We start from the raw sequence: 18893 nt of genomic DNA, 5'->3' as shown, positions 1-18893 counted from the left end.
TTAGTTTAATAATAAATCCTTTCCTCGAAATTTGTCCGTCTCCCTGGGCACAGTTCCTATAACTGGAGTCTGGAGGAGGGGCATAGAGGGAGGAGCCAGTGCACACCCCTTTTCAAATCTCAAAGTGCCCATGTCTCCTGCGGATCCCGTCTATACCCCATGGTTCTTTAAGTGTCCCCAGCATACTCTACGGACTAAGAGAAAAGGATTTACCGGTAGGTATTAAAATCCTATTTTCCATAGTCCTGAACATGATGTGAGTATCTCTAGCTTTGTGTTTTTGTATCTTTGTATAATATGCTAATTTGTGACAATGGAGCAGATGTATTAACCTGGAGAAGAGATAAAAAAGTGATAAAGCAGTGATATATACGTAATGTGATAACGCACCAGCCAGTCATTATGAATTTGAAAAATGACAGTTAGGAGCTGATTGGCTGGTGTGTTATAACCTTCCACTTATCACTGCTTTATCACTTCTTTGTCCCTTTTCCAGGCTTAATACATCTGCCCCAATGTACTGAGACTTCTTTGTGTGGAGCATCTGGACCTCCACCGGCTTGTGTCTCTATAAAGTGCTCATAGAGATTTATGTAATAGCCTCGAATATGCCCATATTTTTAAAACGGCAACCATTTACAAGGCAAAACCAACCTGGTTTTGCCTCGTAAATGATTGCCACTTTAAAAAGATCAGCATACTAGATGAAATTCCCACACAGCCTGCATCTCGCAGGCTATTACATAAGCTCCATTGGCTGCTTGAGCAGTCGTATTTCTGACACAATCGTAGGCAATTCTCTTATCAAGCTGATAACATTAATGTCGTACAGTCTGCAAGTGATTTTCTTCTGCCTGCACTAAGTCAGACACGTTTATTAACAAATTACACAGCAGTTATATACTGCTGGTTATGCACACAGTGCTGGCTGCTGAATCCTTGTTTAATTCCATTGACATTGGCAATAGTCTCCTTCACCATAGATTGCCTTTGGAAACTTGAACAATTAAAATGGTTGTCTATTCATTTTTAGTATCCTTTGTAGGGCTCTACAAAGGTTCCACAGCATTGATAAAGTGCATATACGAGGTAAGTACAGTACAAGCAAAACAGGACAAACTGTATAGGAGGCAATTTAAGCGTTTGAGAGAATTAGCTCCTGTATGAAGTAGGTGTTCGCCACTGCCGCAATCTCGACCCCTAATGCACGGTGTTAGCCGCATTATTCCAACAGCTCCAATGCCCTCCTTTACATGGATTCCTGCTCGCATGTCCGACTCACATTCAGGCCCTATGTTTTCTGACAATACTTTAAAGTCACATTTCATTCAAAGCAAAGTTTTGTCACATTCATACAAAGCTCGTCCACAGTCAGTTGTGTCATCCACAGACCCATTTCACATGCTGAAAAAATGCCTAAACCTGGATTTGCTTATCCATTCTGTATAGTGGTTTCAGGCCTATGTGAAATATGGGAGACATGATCCTTCTAAGCAATCAATCAATCAATCAATCAATCAATCAATCAATCAATCAATCAATCCATTGCTACAGATCACTTACAGTTTCCACACACGGACTGATTCTAAATTGAACCACAGAGTCCAGCAACCGGATATCATTGCTTGGTGTGGCTATCATACAGTATGTAACTGTCATTCAGCACTTAAAAGCTTTACCGTACGTATACAGGGCCGCCATTAGGGGGGGACTAAGGGGACTGGTGACCCAGGCCCTTACAGAGAAAGGGGCCCACCTCTGGCTCCTACCGTCATTTACCACACGGAAAAAGGGTGGCAGCCTCGGGTTTTAACCCCCATGACTATTTAAATACAGCCCTTTTCTCTTACGTTCTAGAGGATGCTGGGGACTCCGTAAGGACCATGGGGTATAGACGGGCTCCGCAGGAGACATGGGCACTCTAAGACTTTAGATGGGTGTGAACTGGCTCCTCCCTCTATGCCCCTCCTCCAGACCTCAGTTAGATCCTGTGCCCAGAGGAGACTGGATGCACTGCAGGGGAGCTCTACTGAGTTTCTCTGAAAATACTTTTGTTAGGTTTTTTTATTTTCAGGGAGCACTGCTGGCAACAGGCTCCCTGCATCTTGGGATTAGGCTACTGGACACCATTAGCTCCAGAGGGTCGGAACACCGTCCTCCTCACAGAGCCGGAAGATAGAAGCCGGGTGTGTATAAGAAGAAAGAAGACTTCACGGGCGGCAGAAGACTTCAGATCTTCAGTGAGGTACCGCGCAGCGGTCACGCTGTGCGCCATTGCTCACACACACACACACACACACACACACACACACACACACACACACACACACACACACAAGGCACAACAAGGGTACAGGGCGCAGGGGGGGCGCCCTGGACAGCAATAATTACCTCAAATAACACTGGCACAGGTATCAGATACTGCGGAGGCAGTATATTATAAAATCCCCGCCAGTATAAAAAAAATTGAGCGGGACCGAAGCCCGCCGTCGAGGGGGCGGGGCTTGATCCTTCAGCACTTACCAGCGCCATTTTCTCCACAGCAAGCTGCAGAGAAGCTGCTCCCGGACTCTCCAAGTAACAGAGAGCAAAAACGAGGGGGGGGCACATTTATTTGGCGCAAAAAAGTGTATGCATATATATATATATATATATATATATATACTGCTGACTAGGAGAAGCCACTCTTCCTGCTGAGCATTATCTGCATAAACGACATTGTGGCTTGTAGTGAATTCAGCACTATAGTGTTATTGTTTGCCTCACTGAGTTGGCACATTAATTTTAGCTGTGAATTCAGCGCACTTTTCATTACATCCATTACTGCAAGCGTTTTTATTGATTTTTTTTTGAGGGCTAAATTCGATCATATATCGGTCATCCATTCTTTTATGTTCTTCCGACCTTGTTGATAATGAGCCCCTGATGAAGTCCAGTTGGACGAAACGCGTTGGGTTTTGGTTCGGATATGAGAGCATCAGATGTGTATTAATTAAGAGAGCATCTTATAAAGAGCGCTGCACAGACTGGGACTTTGTTTCCAGTGTCCAGTGGCGCTGGGTGTGTGCTGGCATACTCTCTCTCTGTCTCTCCAAAGGGCCTTATTGGGGGGCTGTCCCCATATACGTATATCCCAGTGTGTGTGGGGGTGTCAGTACGTTTCATTTTCTCATCTAGAGTGTATGGGGCGGGGCTTAAGAGTCAGGGGCAGCCGAGCCTATCAAGTCTGCTATAGAGCAAGGTGGGCCATCGGCATCCCAGCACACTGTATGATATTGCATGGTATGTTCTAATAACTGACTATCAGGAGCAAGTTTACACCATGCAGCCCTCCTCTGGCATCACGTCCGCTGCGCTGCTGCAGATCTGGCTGTAACAAGCTCCTTCTTGCTGAATTATTAAGAGCTCTCCCAGCTTACCGTACATAGCTCAGCATTTGTGATTTTAACATACTCCTGCATATTGCTTACACTGAGCCCCAGGGAAACAACAGGAAGCAGAGCAAATCAATTGTAACACATTTATTACATCCTGCACCTACAGGTATACATTTCAATGAACATGGATGTTTTAATATTTAATAGCTAACAAGCAGCACATCCCGATCTGGAAGCAGTCAGTGGGCAGAGCGTTGTCTCAGGGTCCTTCCAGGTCTCCATGCAAATACCATAACTAGTCCATGCTCAGGACATTTCTTATTTGACATAGTTTTATGTGCTGGTGAAAAACCCTCCTTGAATGAAATGAGTGTTTGCCACCATCTTCAAGGCATGGTATATGTAAAGAATCCTTTACATATAAAGAACTAGACACGCAATGCCGACGCTCACATACAGTAGTTGAGTGATTTATTGCTACCGCGCATGCATAAAAATCCCTGATTACTTCAGCTGTGGTTCATTAGGTCGACCTAGTTAGGGTTGATTGTTGGTCTATAGTGAGTAGGTTGACACATGAAATGTCGTTTTCTTTGTAACGTGACCATGAACCACCGGTTATTGCACCATGTCCCCTTCAAGGCAGGTTACTATTACCAATCGTATTCTACGTGGATCGTAAAGTAAGAAAAAGTTTATAAAAAATGTTGGTTTAAAAAAACAAAAAACAAACCTCATGTCAACCTTTTCATGTGTCGACCTTTGCCATGTCGACCTACTAATCGTGTCGACCTAAATGAGGTTGACCTAAAGACAGGATACTGATTACTTCTATGGTGCCGGCATTACACAGAGTGTACACACGGAGGCGCTGTTGCAGTTGAGACGCACAGTATCAGAATTGTTTAAGAGAAGTGCTGCTGGGTGTTCTCGGGTGGCGAGAGGGAGCTGGCTAAACAGACACCCGGAGATGGTCCGTCTTATGGGAGGGTCACCAGCGTGTGGCTGAAGTGGTTGCATACAGCCGTGTTATGCTAGTTTTGTGCTTCTGCTTAAAATAAAGTATTTGATAGGACACAGGCCACATGTTTCCAGATAACCTAGACTATAAGCTCTCACGAGCAGGGCCCTCCATCCTCTTGGATCATGCTCTGCACTTTCCTTGGCTCTATACGCTCCTACTCACAATCTGTGATTCCTTTCGTTTGCCGCTCCCAAACATGGGGTCATCGCTTGTTCTTGTTAACAACCATTTGATTTTGTTGTATAATTATTTCATTGTTCGATTTCTACCCAAGTACTGTCTGTTTGATCTCTTTCTATAGTGTGACAAATACAAACAAATTCAAGCACTAATATTATTAACAGCTTTTAAGTGATCAAATAAAATACTAAAAGCAGCGGGAACAGAGTATGCCTCTGGAAGCATACATAATAAACCCGAATAGAGCGCAACAAATAGTGCAGCAACAAATATTCTTACGAGATCCTGCGCTATGTTCACAAGTGAAAACGGATATGGAAATAATGTAAAAGCACAAAAAGAAGTTTAAATATTAAAATTATTTATTGCACATTAAGCAACTGGTTGCTATAAGGAATATTTAAATTTGGGTGCTGGCTACAAATGATAATAAATAGGTCCCTAAAACTTTTATTTTAATAATTAGTGCAATTCCTTAAAACAATGGGGGTAATTCCAAGTTGATCGCAGCAGGAAATCTTTTAGCAGTTGGGCAAAACCATGGGGGTAATTCCAAGTTGATCGCAGCAGGAAATTTTTTAGCAGTTGGGCAAAACCATGTGCACTGCAGGGGGGGCAGATTTAACATGTGCAGAGAGAGTTAGATTTGGGTGGGTTATTTTGTTTCTGTGCAGGGTAAATACTGGTTGCTTTATTTTTAAGCTGCAATTGAGACTGCAGATTGAACACACCACACCCAAATCTATCTCTCTCTGCACATGTTAAATCTGCCTCCCCTACAGTGCACATGGTTTTGCCCAACTGCTAAAAAATTTCCTGCTGCGATCAACTTGGAATTACCCCCAATGTCTGTTCTCCTTTCTTTCATAATAGAAGACACAACAGCAGAGCTGTAGCTCACTATGGGGGTCATTCAGACCCGATCACACGCTGCATTTTTTTGCCATGCGATCGGGTCTCAACAGCGCATGCGTGGGGGCCGCAATACGATTCGCTGGCGGGCGCCGGGCACTGACGGCCTGCATGTGGCCTACAACAACTCCCATATTCAGTGGGACCACAGCCATTCCCCCAGAAGGTCACACCACTATAGGTTATTGAATTTCTAAACTGTCCCTAGAAATCAGAATTGAATTAAATTCCTAGTGAATTAGAACACCACATTCTCATGGAATTTTGTTAAAAACAAAATGGCTGCCTTCACTGCTTGTACTGCCACAGATACACTTTCATTGCTATTATATTGTTATTACTTTATCAAAACCATTTGACGTGGTAACTTGGTCACTCTTCCAATGTCTATATATCAGTATATTGCTGTAGAAACAGCAGCTTTCAGCACTTCAGCTGGTAAAGATGAATAAATAGTCTTTTGCTCTACAAGGCAGTTACAAGGTTGCTGAAACATCCCTCTGTATAATTTGAAGATCTGGATGTTTATTAAAATGTATTGTAGAGATTCCCCTATATCATTTTAATCACTGTGCTTGTCCTCTCCAACCTCCTTCCCTCATATCCTCTCCGCATTTCCTGGTTATAAAAAATGCAAGAGCTTCATCATGAGTCCTGGATTAATTTATGGTGCAGGACAAAACTTAACCACGTTAACAATGTTATTTATTTCCAATAGCGAATAGAGCCGTGATCAGCAATGGGGTCTTCCACGTCTTGATCAGCGGCCCCCAACTTCCTGCTTTGTGCCTGTTTGGCCCCTTTTTGGCCCATGTGATCATATTGGAACAAATAAGACACAAAGCAATTCATTTACAGTGGTGCAAGTTACAGTAATGGTAGAAAATGTGTGCTATCTGAACCAAGGGGGTCATTCCGACCTGTTCACACGCAGCGGTTCTTCGCAGCGGTGTAAACGGGTCAGAAATGAACATGCGCGGCGGACGCATTGCGCACGCGCGTCGTTGCCTGGCGATTATCGGCGCCGGGCAACGACGACGCCAGCAAGAAATGTGATCGCAGTGGCGATCACAAGAAGACGGACAGGCGGGAGGCGTTCCGGGGTGGATACTCACCGTTTTCCAGGCGTGGTGAGACCATTGCAGGCGTGTCGAGGCGTTTGGAGGGCGGATGTCTGACGTCAGGACCGGGACCTTCATCGCTGGATCCGTCGCACAGGGTAAGTAGCTGCAGGGCTAGTCTTGTTTTACTTGAAACTTTTTTAGCATAGCAGGGCTCCACAAGAGATCGCAGCCCTGCTATGCTAAAATACACTCCCCCATAGGCAGTGGCAGGTTGATCGCACGAGCAGCAAAAAGTTGCTACGTGCGATCAACTCGGAATGACCCCCCCAAGTCTTTATATACACCTTATAGGCTTGCACTGTGAGTGCTGTGTTTTCTGAAGGATTGTTGAACCCTGAAGTTGATGGGACATTAGAGAATAGCTTCAAAACCGAAGAGATCATAACCTGTGCATTACTATTAATGGACGGCCAGCCGGCTTACTGCGTGTTATAAATGATTAATAAGCATATTGAGCATCATGAATGAATTATTTTACAGGCTAATAAATCATGATATATCAAACTGAGTGTGCATTTATTCTTTCGCATAAGAGCAGTAAACGTCCCAACTTCTAAAAATGTTAAGTTATATTTTGATCTATTTTATTTACAGTCAGATCAGAAGTACATTGTTGGGTATGAAAATAGTGTTACAGATGCTCATCCCTTAAGGTCCGACTTCCGTTCCTACGACTAGGTCGTTAAATTATTTTGTCATTAAACAAAGAGCCACATACGTAATACAGGTAATCGTTATTAGTTATTCTGAATAAAGAAAAGGTCTAAATGAAACACCAACTTTATAACTTGGTTTTACTTTGCATAACTCTTACATAGTGTCCAGTATTACAGAACATAAAAATACAATCAGCAAAACCTATAAAAATTATTAACCACTTGACTGACGACCCCCCCCCCCAAAAAAATAAAAATAAAAAAACCCGCTCAGAAACCACTTAACTGACGATCCCCCCCCCCCCCCCCAAAGAACGCTCAGAAATTGTCTTTTTTTTTTTAGGAGTGGATTAGGGGAAGAACATGTATTTAACCTGATCCAAAATGATTTAAGTTAGAAAAAAGAAAAACATTTATTTTTTTAAATATTTGTGAAAACAATCATCTCCCCTCAAACATCAGAACAATCGCGACTTTCATTTTAACAGCTGGGATAACAGCCAGATACATCGGGGGGATTAATTTACACTTCCGCAGCGGCTGCTATTGTCTGCAGCCACCGGGTAGGGGGTCCTGCCGTTCTGACTGATCAGCAATGTTCGGCAGCACAGCAAACATTGGGGGAGGTTGCGGGACAGTAGAGGGACCGGAAGGGAGAGCGGCAGCAAAAGGCAGGAATTTCTCTTCCTTGCAGCTGCAAACATTGGGGGTAATTCAGACCTGATCGCTGCTCTGCGTTTTTGCACAGCAGCGATCAGGTCTGAACTACGCATGCGCCGGCGCTGGGTGGGCAGCTGGTGTTTGGCCGCCGTTTAGGGGGCACGGTCCGGGCAATGCAGGCATGGGGGGACGGGGACGGGCCGCTGCGGCTGAGACATAGACGGGACTAGGCTACATACATACCGGTGTGAGTAGAAACTTGAAGGAAGATAAGAGCCACTTGGCCCATCTAGTCTGCCCCTTTTTTTAACCATAGCCTTATGTCTACCCCATGCATGTTCAAATGGCTATGCTGTCTATAGAGGCGTCTATATGGTGTTACATCTCTGTGCCACACCACCCAAAGATAAGAGTGTACTTACACTCAAGTAATATTCTTCCTGCAGCTGTATAAAAATAACAGACAAACATAGCGTAATACTGTATGATAAAAACGATATAGGTTTGTATATTACACTCACCCTTGGAAAGGGTAAAAGAGGCCTTAATGTGTATCTTTGTTCCTTTTGGACACTCCGTCTGGCTTGCCTGCATATATCACATCTCATGGACCTCTGGAGAGACGTCTGATGTAGGGATAACAAGTAATTACTGATACACACGATTAAAATTCCACATGAATAGGAAGGAGCAGTTATACCGGTCTGATACGCTTAGAGAACAATTCCTCAGACAGTCCAGATCCAGTGTAAATTGTCACAATAGGGTCTCAATAGCAAAGGAGTCCAGCGAAGCAGTGGGTCTTACCCTATTTCACCAACGCGTTTCAACGTATTTAGAGTCGTTGTCGAGGTGTAAAGCTAGAGCTCACCTTATATACCCAATGTCCAAGGGTCCCTCCTGCTCTAGGTGCGGGATGAGCAATTGTGCCTGCAATAAAAACATCTTCTATACTTAAAATGTAATGTATAACCAACTTGTGATACCCATGTTGCAGTAGGCTAAATACAAGTATGAAAACTTTTTAAAATAGTACAAAAAATGGGAGAGAAGCTTTATGCGTTTCATCTCTGGAACGCACAGCGCTTCCACCGTAAGTAGAAGCCCAAATAGACATATTTCTGTCTTCTGCGCATAACTGGTATTGTAGTGCCTCCCGGGGGATGTAGTTAGTCACGATACCTCCCCCTACATCCCGTACCCTTACACTCCCCAACAGTCGGCATGCCGACTAGCAGGTACTATTCCCACTCGTGGGTGTCCACGACACCCATAAAGTGGGAATAGAACCTGTGGCGAGCGCAGCAAGCCCGCAAGGGGCTTGTTGCGCCCCCTCCCGCAGGCCATGTCGGTATGTTGACCGGCGGTCTCTGTGCGCTGCTTGTGCATTGAGGTGCAAAATGGCAGCTGTGTTCCGCCTACATGGCGCTACAATATCAGTTACAAAGGTTAGCCTTTTGGAAGGGGGGGGGGGGGGTTTGATTTAGGGGATGGGGTATTCTGAATGCCAAGATGCCGCTGTCGCCATTCTGACTGTCGGATCCTGACCGCTGGGATTTTGAAACCATCCCAGTTAGCACAGATTATGAGGAAATTAATACAAAACCATTATTTTGCATAGCACAACTCCACTCTTTATACAGTGGGGAGGGGATCGGTTTCTGGGCAATAGGAACCCCTCTAAGTGTGTACCATGCCAGGGTCACTTTCAAACAGCTCTGATTGGATCAGTGTTGCAGATGACTCAGGTTTACAAAACACATCCCCCTTCCTATAGTTATTTTTTTAATATTCATTATGCCTGGAGATTGCTGTGTTTTGGTAATGTTTTGGCATTTCTGACTCTGCTGTGCTGGAAGGTAAGTGTAGTCTTTGGTCCATGCAAAGGTAGTCTTTTCATTTAAACCTCTTATGAAAAGGTAGGTGTAACTAACATCTCTTCAGCATGGGTCAGATGTTACTTCTAAGGCAACAGACAGCTGGAGGTGTTCTCACCCTTACACTTAGGTGGAGATGTACACCTAAACCTACCTGAAGACAGACTGTCCATTGGGGTCCGCTAGGTGAACTTCTATCAACTTTTATAAGTTTTCATAGAAAGTGAAACATAAGAAATAAAGGGAAAAAACAAGTGCTTGACGATGTTGCAGCCATTAAAATCGTTATGTGTTTAATGGCATCCAGAGTTGTAATTGCGATGTAATAGTAATTAATTTCATTGTCTGTTACAGTGATCTCCTGTCTTCAAGCTACGTGGAAAGACACATTACTAAAGAAGGAAGCACAGTTGAAGTCAAAGTAAGTCATAGTTTCCGCTTCTTATATGTGTATAGTGCTTATTAATGTGCTGAGTGAGATACTTTTATGCCGTTTCCTAGGGTTGTGTACAGATTTACAAAGGAAACAAGACAACCCACTGCAAATACAGAAACTCTATTTTTATTGAATGGGCCCCTGTTACAAGTGAGGCCCACACTACACACTATGCGCCCATTTCATTAATTTACCCCCTGCTTGTCCTGCCAGCCACTTATTCCTGTACTCCACAGTCTCTCTGAAGATAGGACACTGGCAGCCATATTTGAGAAGATAATTCTGGTTATGTGGCGCACGCACAGAGGACTCTTGCACAGTGAATCTTTGTGATTTTCTGTGCATGGGTCAGAGCTATTTTCTAAGGAGGGAGGAGACCACGGACATTTGTTCACAGGCCCCCTCCAGTTTTAATGCATCACTCCTTCCAACTTTCCATGTACGATTTGAAGTCCCAAAAAGACAGAACTACCATTGGTGCAGCAGGTGCATTGCACCGGGGCCCCTGAGGACTAAGGAACCCACTGCTGCCCAGGCCAGCAATAAGTTATGCCCTACCCCCCTACCCCAAACGCAGACCATTTTGAGCAATTTTGAATGAATGGCCCAGTGCAGAGAGCAGGGTGGGCCCCATTGCCCGAGGGACATGCCCCTTACCTTAGGTAGGCAGGACTGACATAGTGTGTGGCGGACTGATAGAGGAGCCCTGCAAACTATCAGCGCTGATGGTCACAGATACATACTGCCTCTAATTAGCAGGCAGCTGTACATTTTTTTGGATTCACTGCTGTCTGTGAATTAAAGGCAGCTCACACCCGGAGTAACTGGCACTGTCAGAGCTGCCTGACCGAGTGCCAAACTGAGGAAACCACAAGGGGAGGGGCCCCTGTCAGGGACAGAACAGAGGCCGCTGTGTTCCTGCCCCCACCAAGGTACATGCCCCCTGTTCTCCACACCACACAGGACACTGTGCTTGTACCCCTGTCATTTACTGCCTCCCCTGCCAGTCACTACCTCTCCCTGTCACCCTCTGCCTTCTGCTGTCACCCACTGCCTTCCGTTTTCACCCTCTGCCTCTCTGTTAACCTCTGCCGCCCCTTCTGTACACTGTCACCCTCTGCCTCTCCCTGTTACCCATTGCCATGTAGCACAAAGTGAACTAGGGTTGAGGTTGAGGAAGGAGGCCCAAATGACTTTTTAGCACCTGGGCTCACGACTCACAAGTTCCGCCACTGGTCCTCCCAAACCTGTCTCATAGGGGAGTTATGACCTGGTCATTACTTCTCTCCATTGCTACTGCCATTGGGCAAAGTGGCATTTCATCATTCTTTTGAGGTAGTGGAAGGGGAGGGGGGAAGGGCTGCTTAGCTTTTTGCAAGCACGTCGGTCATTTTTGCCCAAGGCTGTGGACATGTAGAATTTGTGATATGACCACACCACCATCCTGTTTTGGTCACGCCCCTTAGCTGTATACCTCAATATGGAGTGCTACAAAGGTGGAGGGTGATCTCATTGGCTCTTACAAGACTGACAAAATAATGTCTATTCTACTGTACTGTATGTGCCTTGTAGTATTAGGTAAAGTTTAAGTAAATGTAGGATGTTACTTAGTGTAAGTAGCCACTTACACATTTTGTTCTTTAATAAAAACATTTTCTTTCACTTCAGCACACCAAGACAATGTACTGATTACTTGTGGGTTATACGTATAATCAATGGCTGATTCTGCTGTTTAGGCGACAGGAACACTTGAAAAGCTGGTTAATACTGAAGTGTAATAAGCATTCAAATGCATGAAGACCACAGGCTTGTTCTCTGTTGCGCTTGAACTTGAATATTAGACAATCAAGCTCATTGCCATAGGGTGAGGCAAGCCTAGAATTTGGAATTACAGTCACCATATGTGTAACAGTGCCCTAGTTTAATTCTGCAGAGGATGGCCTACTTTCTTTTGTTCTATTTGACTTCTGTTTTGCATATAATATATTAGTTATTTTGGGCCACTTTCCAGTCTTATGTTGTGAGCTAAAATTAACTGGGGAAAGATGTCACGCTGCTGTAATTTTACTTTCATACATTATTTAGTATTATCAGTGATGTGAATTATTATTTTCCATCTACGCTGAACCAGAATGTCCTTTTAAACTTCTTAATGTTTAGTTCTGAACTATTAAAATCTCAAACTTCCACTGCATTTTTTATAAACAGTCAACCCAAATGTTCTACTGTTTGTGCTTATATTGCCTGTAAAAATAGCAGCGTTCCTCAATGATAATATTGGGGGTCATTCTGAGTTGATCGCTCGCTAGCCTTTTTTAGCAGCCGTGCAAACGCTATGCCGCCTCCCACTGGGAGTGTATTTTAGCTTAGCAGAAGTGCGAACGAAAGGATCACAGAACGGCGGCAAAGTTTTTTTGTGCAGTTTTAGAGTAGCTCAATACCTACTCAGCACTTGCGATGGCTTCAGACTGTTCAGTTCCTGATTTGACGTCACAAACACGCCCTGCGTTCGCCCAGCCACGCCTGCGTTTTTCCTGGCACGCCTGCGTTTTTTCGAACACTCCCTGAAAACGGTCAGTTGACACCCAGAAACGCCCACTTCATGTCAATCACTACATTGTTTGTTGTAATAGTACGTCGCGCGTGCGCATTGCGCCGCATACGCATGCGCAGAAGTGCCGTTTTTTTAGCCTCATCGCTGCACAGCGAACGAATGCGACTAGTGAACAACTCGGAATGACCACCAGTGTTTCTCCAAGCGTTTTCAACGGTATACTTAACAAAACAAAAGCCTTAAATACATGATTTATTCATAAAGCATTTTTATGCAGTAATATATATATTTTTTATCTATTCAAAAAAATAATATTATGCAGCCCCTGATGTGTGTGATTTTCCCTATCACTAATCTGTTGTATGACAGGTTTATGTGATTAGGGCCCAGGCATTTATAAATGACATACATTATATTCAGCCCGTGACAGTACGGACAGGGCTATTTTTACATAATATTTTAGACACATCTTCATAATAACCAATTTATGAATGCATCTATCAGTGGTAGCTTTTAATAATTAAGAAACGTCATCACTGTCACATTTCTGAGTCTAAGTCCCCATTACTGTGTCTGGTAGTGTCATCTCACAGCCATTCGTATCTCCCCTGGCTGCGGCTGGCATTCCTGAAAGCTGAGCATGTGGACCTATCTACATGTGGACCTAGCGTTCTCACTTGGTGGGTTCCCGCGTTTGCGGAGCACTGGCAACCATCTTGGATGCGCTCACATGACTCTATCATCCAACCAATTTCCTGCACTCACGCTCACATGTTCCGTTCAGCCAATCGGTGCTAGTAGCTCCCTCTTTAAACCTAGACTTGCGGTATGCTCATTGCCAGTTTCCTGGATCCTGGGTTCAGTTCCTCCTCCTTCTATTCCGGTCTCCAGCATTGCTAATTGCATTCTGCATCTGACTCAGAGATGTACGTTAATCCGTTGATCAACGAACATCTCCGATGTTTTGGGGTCTGTTCATGTGCAGTACAGATCCCTTGATAGCGCACCGTCAAAACCCCAGTGACGTAACAATGAAAATACATGTGATCATTATTGATCTGGTAGTGCCGTATAAAGGAAGCAGTGTGTTCTTGATGGTTTATATTTAAAAATATAATATAAAATAGAGGTAAAGTAAATGTAAAATAGTGAGTTGTGCAAATTGATCATTAACAGAGGTTGGTAATCTGGCTCATCAGTTGGTGTTGAACTACAGACTCCATCATGCCCTAGCCTAGCTTTCCCAACATATTGTATTAGATGTTTGATAACCTTATTGTAATGTGGTTCTGATACTCGATGCACATTTTCAAAATATAATTACTGTAGACTTTGTTTAAGACCCTGCATTCCATTATTTCTTTGTTCTTTTATAAGTATATTGTATAATATAATAGAAAATCCTCTTTTAATATTTGTTAACAATTTACTGACATCTGATATGGTAAGCTTGGCCTGGGCAGAACATACAGCACATACAGTATAGTACAGTACACTGAGGTTCCCCGTAAAGAGCTTTTTCTCCCATGCCTCAGGTCCTAGACAGAACCCAGTGTAGGGTTCTGCCTGCCAGAAGCTGGCACAAAGCTGGAGATTTGCTGCACAGAGCTGATAAAATATGCATGGGTCTGTTCCTTACGGGGCTGGAACTATTTCTGAGCAAATGTTATTCCTAATGTGACGGAGCAATATAAAAACTTAAAACGCTCACAGACATAGCCTAGGGCTAGGAAACAAGGGCAGGCCAGTTTGCAAAATATAGACAATATTCTCTGAATACATCTAACTTAATGCACTAATTTTATGTGCATTTATTTATTCAGTTCCGTTTTCTGTTCATATCTTCCCTGATCAGAATTTCAGAACTAGTTATGATGTCATACAGTAAGTACAGAAATCAGAAAATGTTTTCTGCATCATTTTATGATCAGTATATGCCAGTGAGACCCCTCTAGAAAAGCAGAGTGAACATTGCCAGATCAGGTAGGGGGGCATAGGGGATACTGTAGAGGGGGCGCACAGGGGATACTGTACCTTCTGTCAGGTGGCCCCTGGTTGGAGCACGCTGACATCACTAGCTCTCCCTCTTGTGCAGCAGCAGAACCAGGCAGCCAGAATGTGAGGAGGACAGTGTGCAGTGCAGGCAGAGACACAGGAGTATCAGGTTCATGACCTACCAATGGATCTTCATGACCAGAGGAGAGATAGGAGGGGGAGAGAGCTGTAAGTGATCCAGGGATCCCAGCATCTCCTCTTCTGTGTTGAAATACCTTTCTTATCAATTAAATATTTCAACACAGGCGACACCAATCATATATTAAAAGGGAAGTCCAGGAGCAGAGGATTTTGTCCCTCTTGGAATGGGTCACATTGGGAGGTATGCACAATCTAATATAACCCCCCACCCCACCCACCCCCGGGCTTCCTTCTCCGGGGTCCAATTGTATTAAATGCTTAATCCTGCCCTGAGTGTGAAGTCAGCGCTGCTTCTAGAAGGGATTTATTACAAAATACGTGAATATTCAAAGCTCATTTTAAAAGTAAATACTAAAACTACAAATCTCAGATCTGCTGACACTTGAGTAATGAGTCCTTCATTACACGTAGGGGATACTTCTTACTTCATACATAGGGGGAGATGTACTATGCCTTGGAGAGAGATAAAGTGGAGAGAGATAAACTACCAGCCAAGCAGCTCCCAACTGTCATTTTTTCAAACACAGGTTGTAACATGGCAGGTAGGTGGCTGGTACTTTGGGGTCTATTCATGAAGCAGTGAAAAGGTCCAGTGGTGAAGTTGCCCATAGCAACCAATCAGCTTTGAAAGAAGCCTTTGTCAAGCACATTCTATAAAATGTAAGGGTGTTGCAGATTGGTTGCCATGGGCAACTTCTCCACTGGTCTGCTTCTCCACTCTGTTCACTGCTTCATGAATAGACCTCTCTATGGGCCTAATTCAGACCTGATCGTAGCAGCAACTTTGTTAGCAGATGGGCAAAACCATGTGCACTACAGGTGGGGCAGATACAACATGTGCAGAGAGAGTTAGATTTGGGTGGGTTATTTTGGTCATGTGCAGGGTAAATACTGGCTGCTTTATTTTTACACTGCAATTTAGATTGCAGATTGAATGCACCCCACCCAAACCTAACTCTCTCTGCACATGTTATATCAACCCCCCCCCCCCCTCCCGCAGTGCACATGGTTTTACCCAACTGCTAACAAAGTTGCTGCTACGATCAGGTCTGAATTAGGCCCTATATCTCTCCACTTTATCTCTTTCCAAGACTTTCATGGACGGGAGGGAGCAAATGGTTGAAGAAGAACATGTGCATTCTAGGCTCATGAGCAAGCTTATCCTTGTATCTGATTGGTTCATATAGGAGAGCTGAGAATGGTATAATGGTAATAACACAGTTAGTGTAACATTATTTAATTAACATAATTGGATAGTAGCTAAGTAAAAATTAAATAATGGCATATTGTAACATTAAAAATAATACATTTCTGCAACGGAGTACACTGGGATTCCACAAGGAATACATCGGGGGTGTAGAGCTGGATCTTGATCCGAGGCACCAACAGGTTAAAGCTTTGACTGTTCTCAGGAAGCATTGCACCGCCGGGATGCAGTCAGTTTACCTCCAATCAAAATCCAGACGTTCAAAATCCCGACACCAATTGACCGATGGTCAAAATCCCGACATGGACAAAATACCGACATTTAAAATACCTACAAGGTCAAAATACCGACATGTAAAATGCCGACAGGTCAACATGAGTTTTTCATGATTTTTTTTTTATTTTTTTCATTGAAACCAACTTGTTCATACTTTACCATCCCAGTGGACCTGGAGGGGGAATATAATAGTGTGCCGAGCGCAGCGAGGCACCGTGCTCGAAGCATGGCGAGCGCAGCGAGCCATGCGAGGGGACGCGGTACACCTTATATGGTGTCCATGTTGACTTATGTCGACAATACACAAAAAACAACCAAAAACGCATGTCGGTATTTTGACTAGAGATGAGCGGGTTCGGTTCCTCGGAATCCGAACCCGCCCGAACTTCATGTTTTTTTTCACGGGTCCGAGCGACTCGGATCTTCCCGCCTTGCTCGGTTAACCCGAGCGCGCCCGAACGTCATCATGACGCTGTCGGATTCTCGCGAGGCTCGGATTCTATCGCGAGACTCGGATTCTATATAAGGAGCCGCGCGTCGCCGCCATTTTCACTCGTGCATTGAGATTGATAGGGAGAGGACGTGTCTGGCGTCCTCTCCATTAGAATAGAGATAGATTAGATAGAGAGAGAGAGATTGTGCAGAGTCGCAGACAGAGTTAGTTTACCACAGTCAGTGACCAGTGCAGTTGCTAGTTAACTTTTATTTAATATAATATATCCGTTCACTTCTCTCTGCTATATCCGTTCTCTGCCTGAAAAAAAAAACGATACACAGCACAGTCAGTCACACAGTGTGACTCAGTCTGTGTGCACTCAGCTCAGCCCAGTGTGCTGCACAGTCATCAATGTATAAATTAAAAGCTTATAATTAATTGTGGGGGAGACTGGGGAGCACTGCAGGTTGTTAGCAGGAGCCAGGAGTACAATTATATTAATTAACAGTGCACACTTTTGCTGCAGGAGTGGTGACCAGTGCCTGACCACCAGTATAGTATTGTTGTATACTACTAATATCTCTTTAAATATCAACCAGTCTATATTAGCAGCAGACACAGTACAGTGCGGTAGTTCACGGCTGTGGCTACCTCTGTGTCGGCACACGGCAGGCAGTCCGTCCGACCAGAATTGTATTATTTATTATTATATACCTACCACCTAACCGTGTTTTTTTTTTCATTCTTTATACCGTCATAGTGTCATCCTAATTGTTACGAGTATACTACTATCTCTTTATCAACCAGTGTACAGTGCGGTAGTTCACGGCTGTGGCTACCTCTGTGTCGGCACACGGCAGGCAGTCCGTCCGACCAGAATTGTATTATTTATTATTATATACCTACCACCTAACCGTGGTTTTTTTTTTCATTCTTTATACCGTCATAGTGTCATCCTAATTGTTACGAGTATACTACTATCTCTTTATCAACCAGTGTACAGTGCGGTAGTTCACGGCTGTGGCTACCTCTGTGTCGGCACACGGCAGGCAGTCCGTCCGACCAGAATTGTATTATTTATTATTATATACCTACCACCTAACCGTGGTTTTTTTTTTCATTCTTTATACCGTCATAGTGTCATCCTAATTGTTACGAGTATACTACTATCTCTTTATCAACCAGTGTACAGTGCGGTAGTTCACGGCTGTGGCTACCTCTGTGTCGGCACACGGCAGGCAGTCCGTCCGACCAGAATTGTATTATTTATTATTATATACCTACCACCTAACCGTGGTTTTTTTTTCATTCTTTATACCGTCATAGTGTCATCCTAATTGTTACGAGTATACTACTATCTCTTTATCAACCAGTGTACAGTGCGGTAGTTCACGGCTGTGGCTACCTCTGTGTCGGCACACGGCAGGCAGTCCGTCCGACCAGAATTGTATTATTTATTATTATATACCTACCACCTAACCGTGGTTTTTTTTTCATTCTTTATACCGTCATAGTGTCATCCTAATTGTTACGAGTATACTACTATCTCTTTATCAACCAGTGTACAGTGCGGTAGTTCACGGCTGTGGCTACCTCTGTGTCGGCACACGGCAGGCAGTCCGTCCGACCAGAATTGTATTATTTATTATTATATACCTACCACCTAACCGTGGTTTTTTTTTTCATTCTTTATACCGTCATAGTGTCATCCTAATTGTTACGAGTATACTACTATCTCTTTATCAACCAGTGTACAGTGCGGTAGTTCACGGCTGTGGCTACCTCTGTGTCGGCACACGGCAGGCAGTCCGTCCGACCAGAATTGTATTATTTATTATTATATACCTACCACCTAACCGTGGTTTTTTTTTTCATTCTTTATACCGTCATAGTGTCATCCTAATTGTTACGAGTATACTACTATCTCTTTATCAACCAGTGTACAGTGCGGTAGTTCACGGCTGTGGCTACCTCTGTG

The 18893-nt window shown here is 43.9% G+C and overlaps 1 protein-coding gene across 7 annotated transcripts in view; it reads left to right on the top strand.

Annotated features, from left to right (window-relative positions):
- ADAM22 (ADAM metallopeptidase domain 22) overlaps nt 1-18893 on the top strand; it is a 500813-nt gene that overhangs the window by 170430 nt on the left and 311490 nt on the right. For all 7 annotated transcript variants that reach the window (XM_063921513.1, XM_063921518.1, XM_063921515.1 and 4 more), the window contains exon 4: nt 10165-10231. In XM_063921513.1, the coding sequence (XP_063777583.1) occupies nt 10165-10231 (67 nt within the window). The remainder of the gene's footprint in view (nt 1-10164; nt 10232-18893) is intronic.

This window comes from Pseudophryne corroboree, chromosome 5 (assembly GCF_028390025.1).
Source record: "Pseudophryne corroboree isolate aPseCor3 chromosome 5, aPseCor3.hap2, whole genome shotgun sequence".
NCBI classification, from domain to species: domain Eukaryota; kingdom Metazoa; phylum Chordata; class Amphibia; order Anura; family Myobatrachidae; genus Pseudophryne; species Pseudophryne corroboree.
The sequence above is the reverse complement of the archived record's forward strand: the minus strand, read 5'-3'. Positions and strand labels throughout refer to the sequence as shown.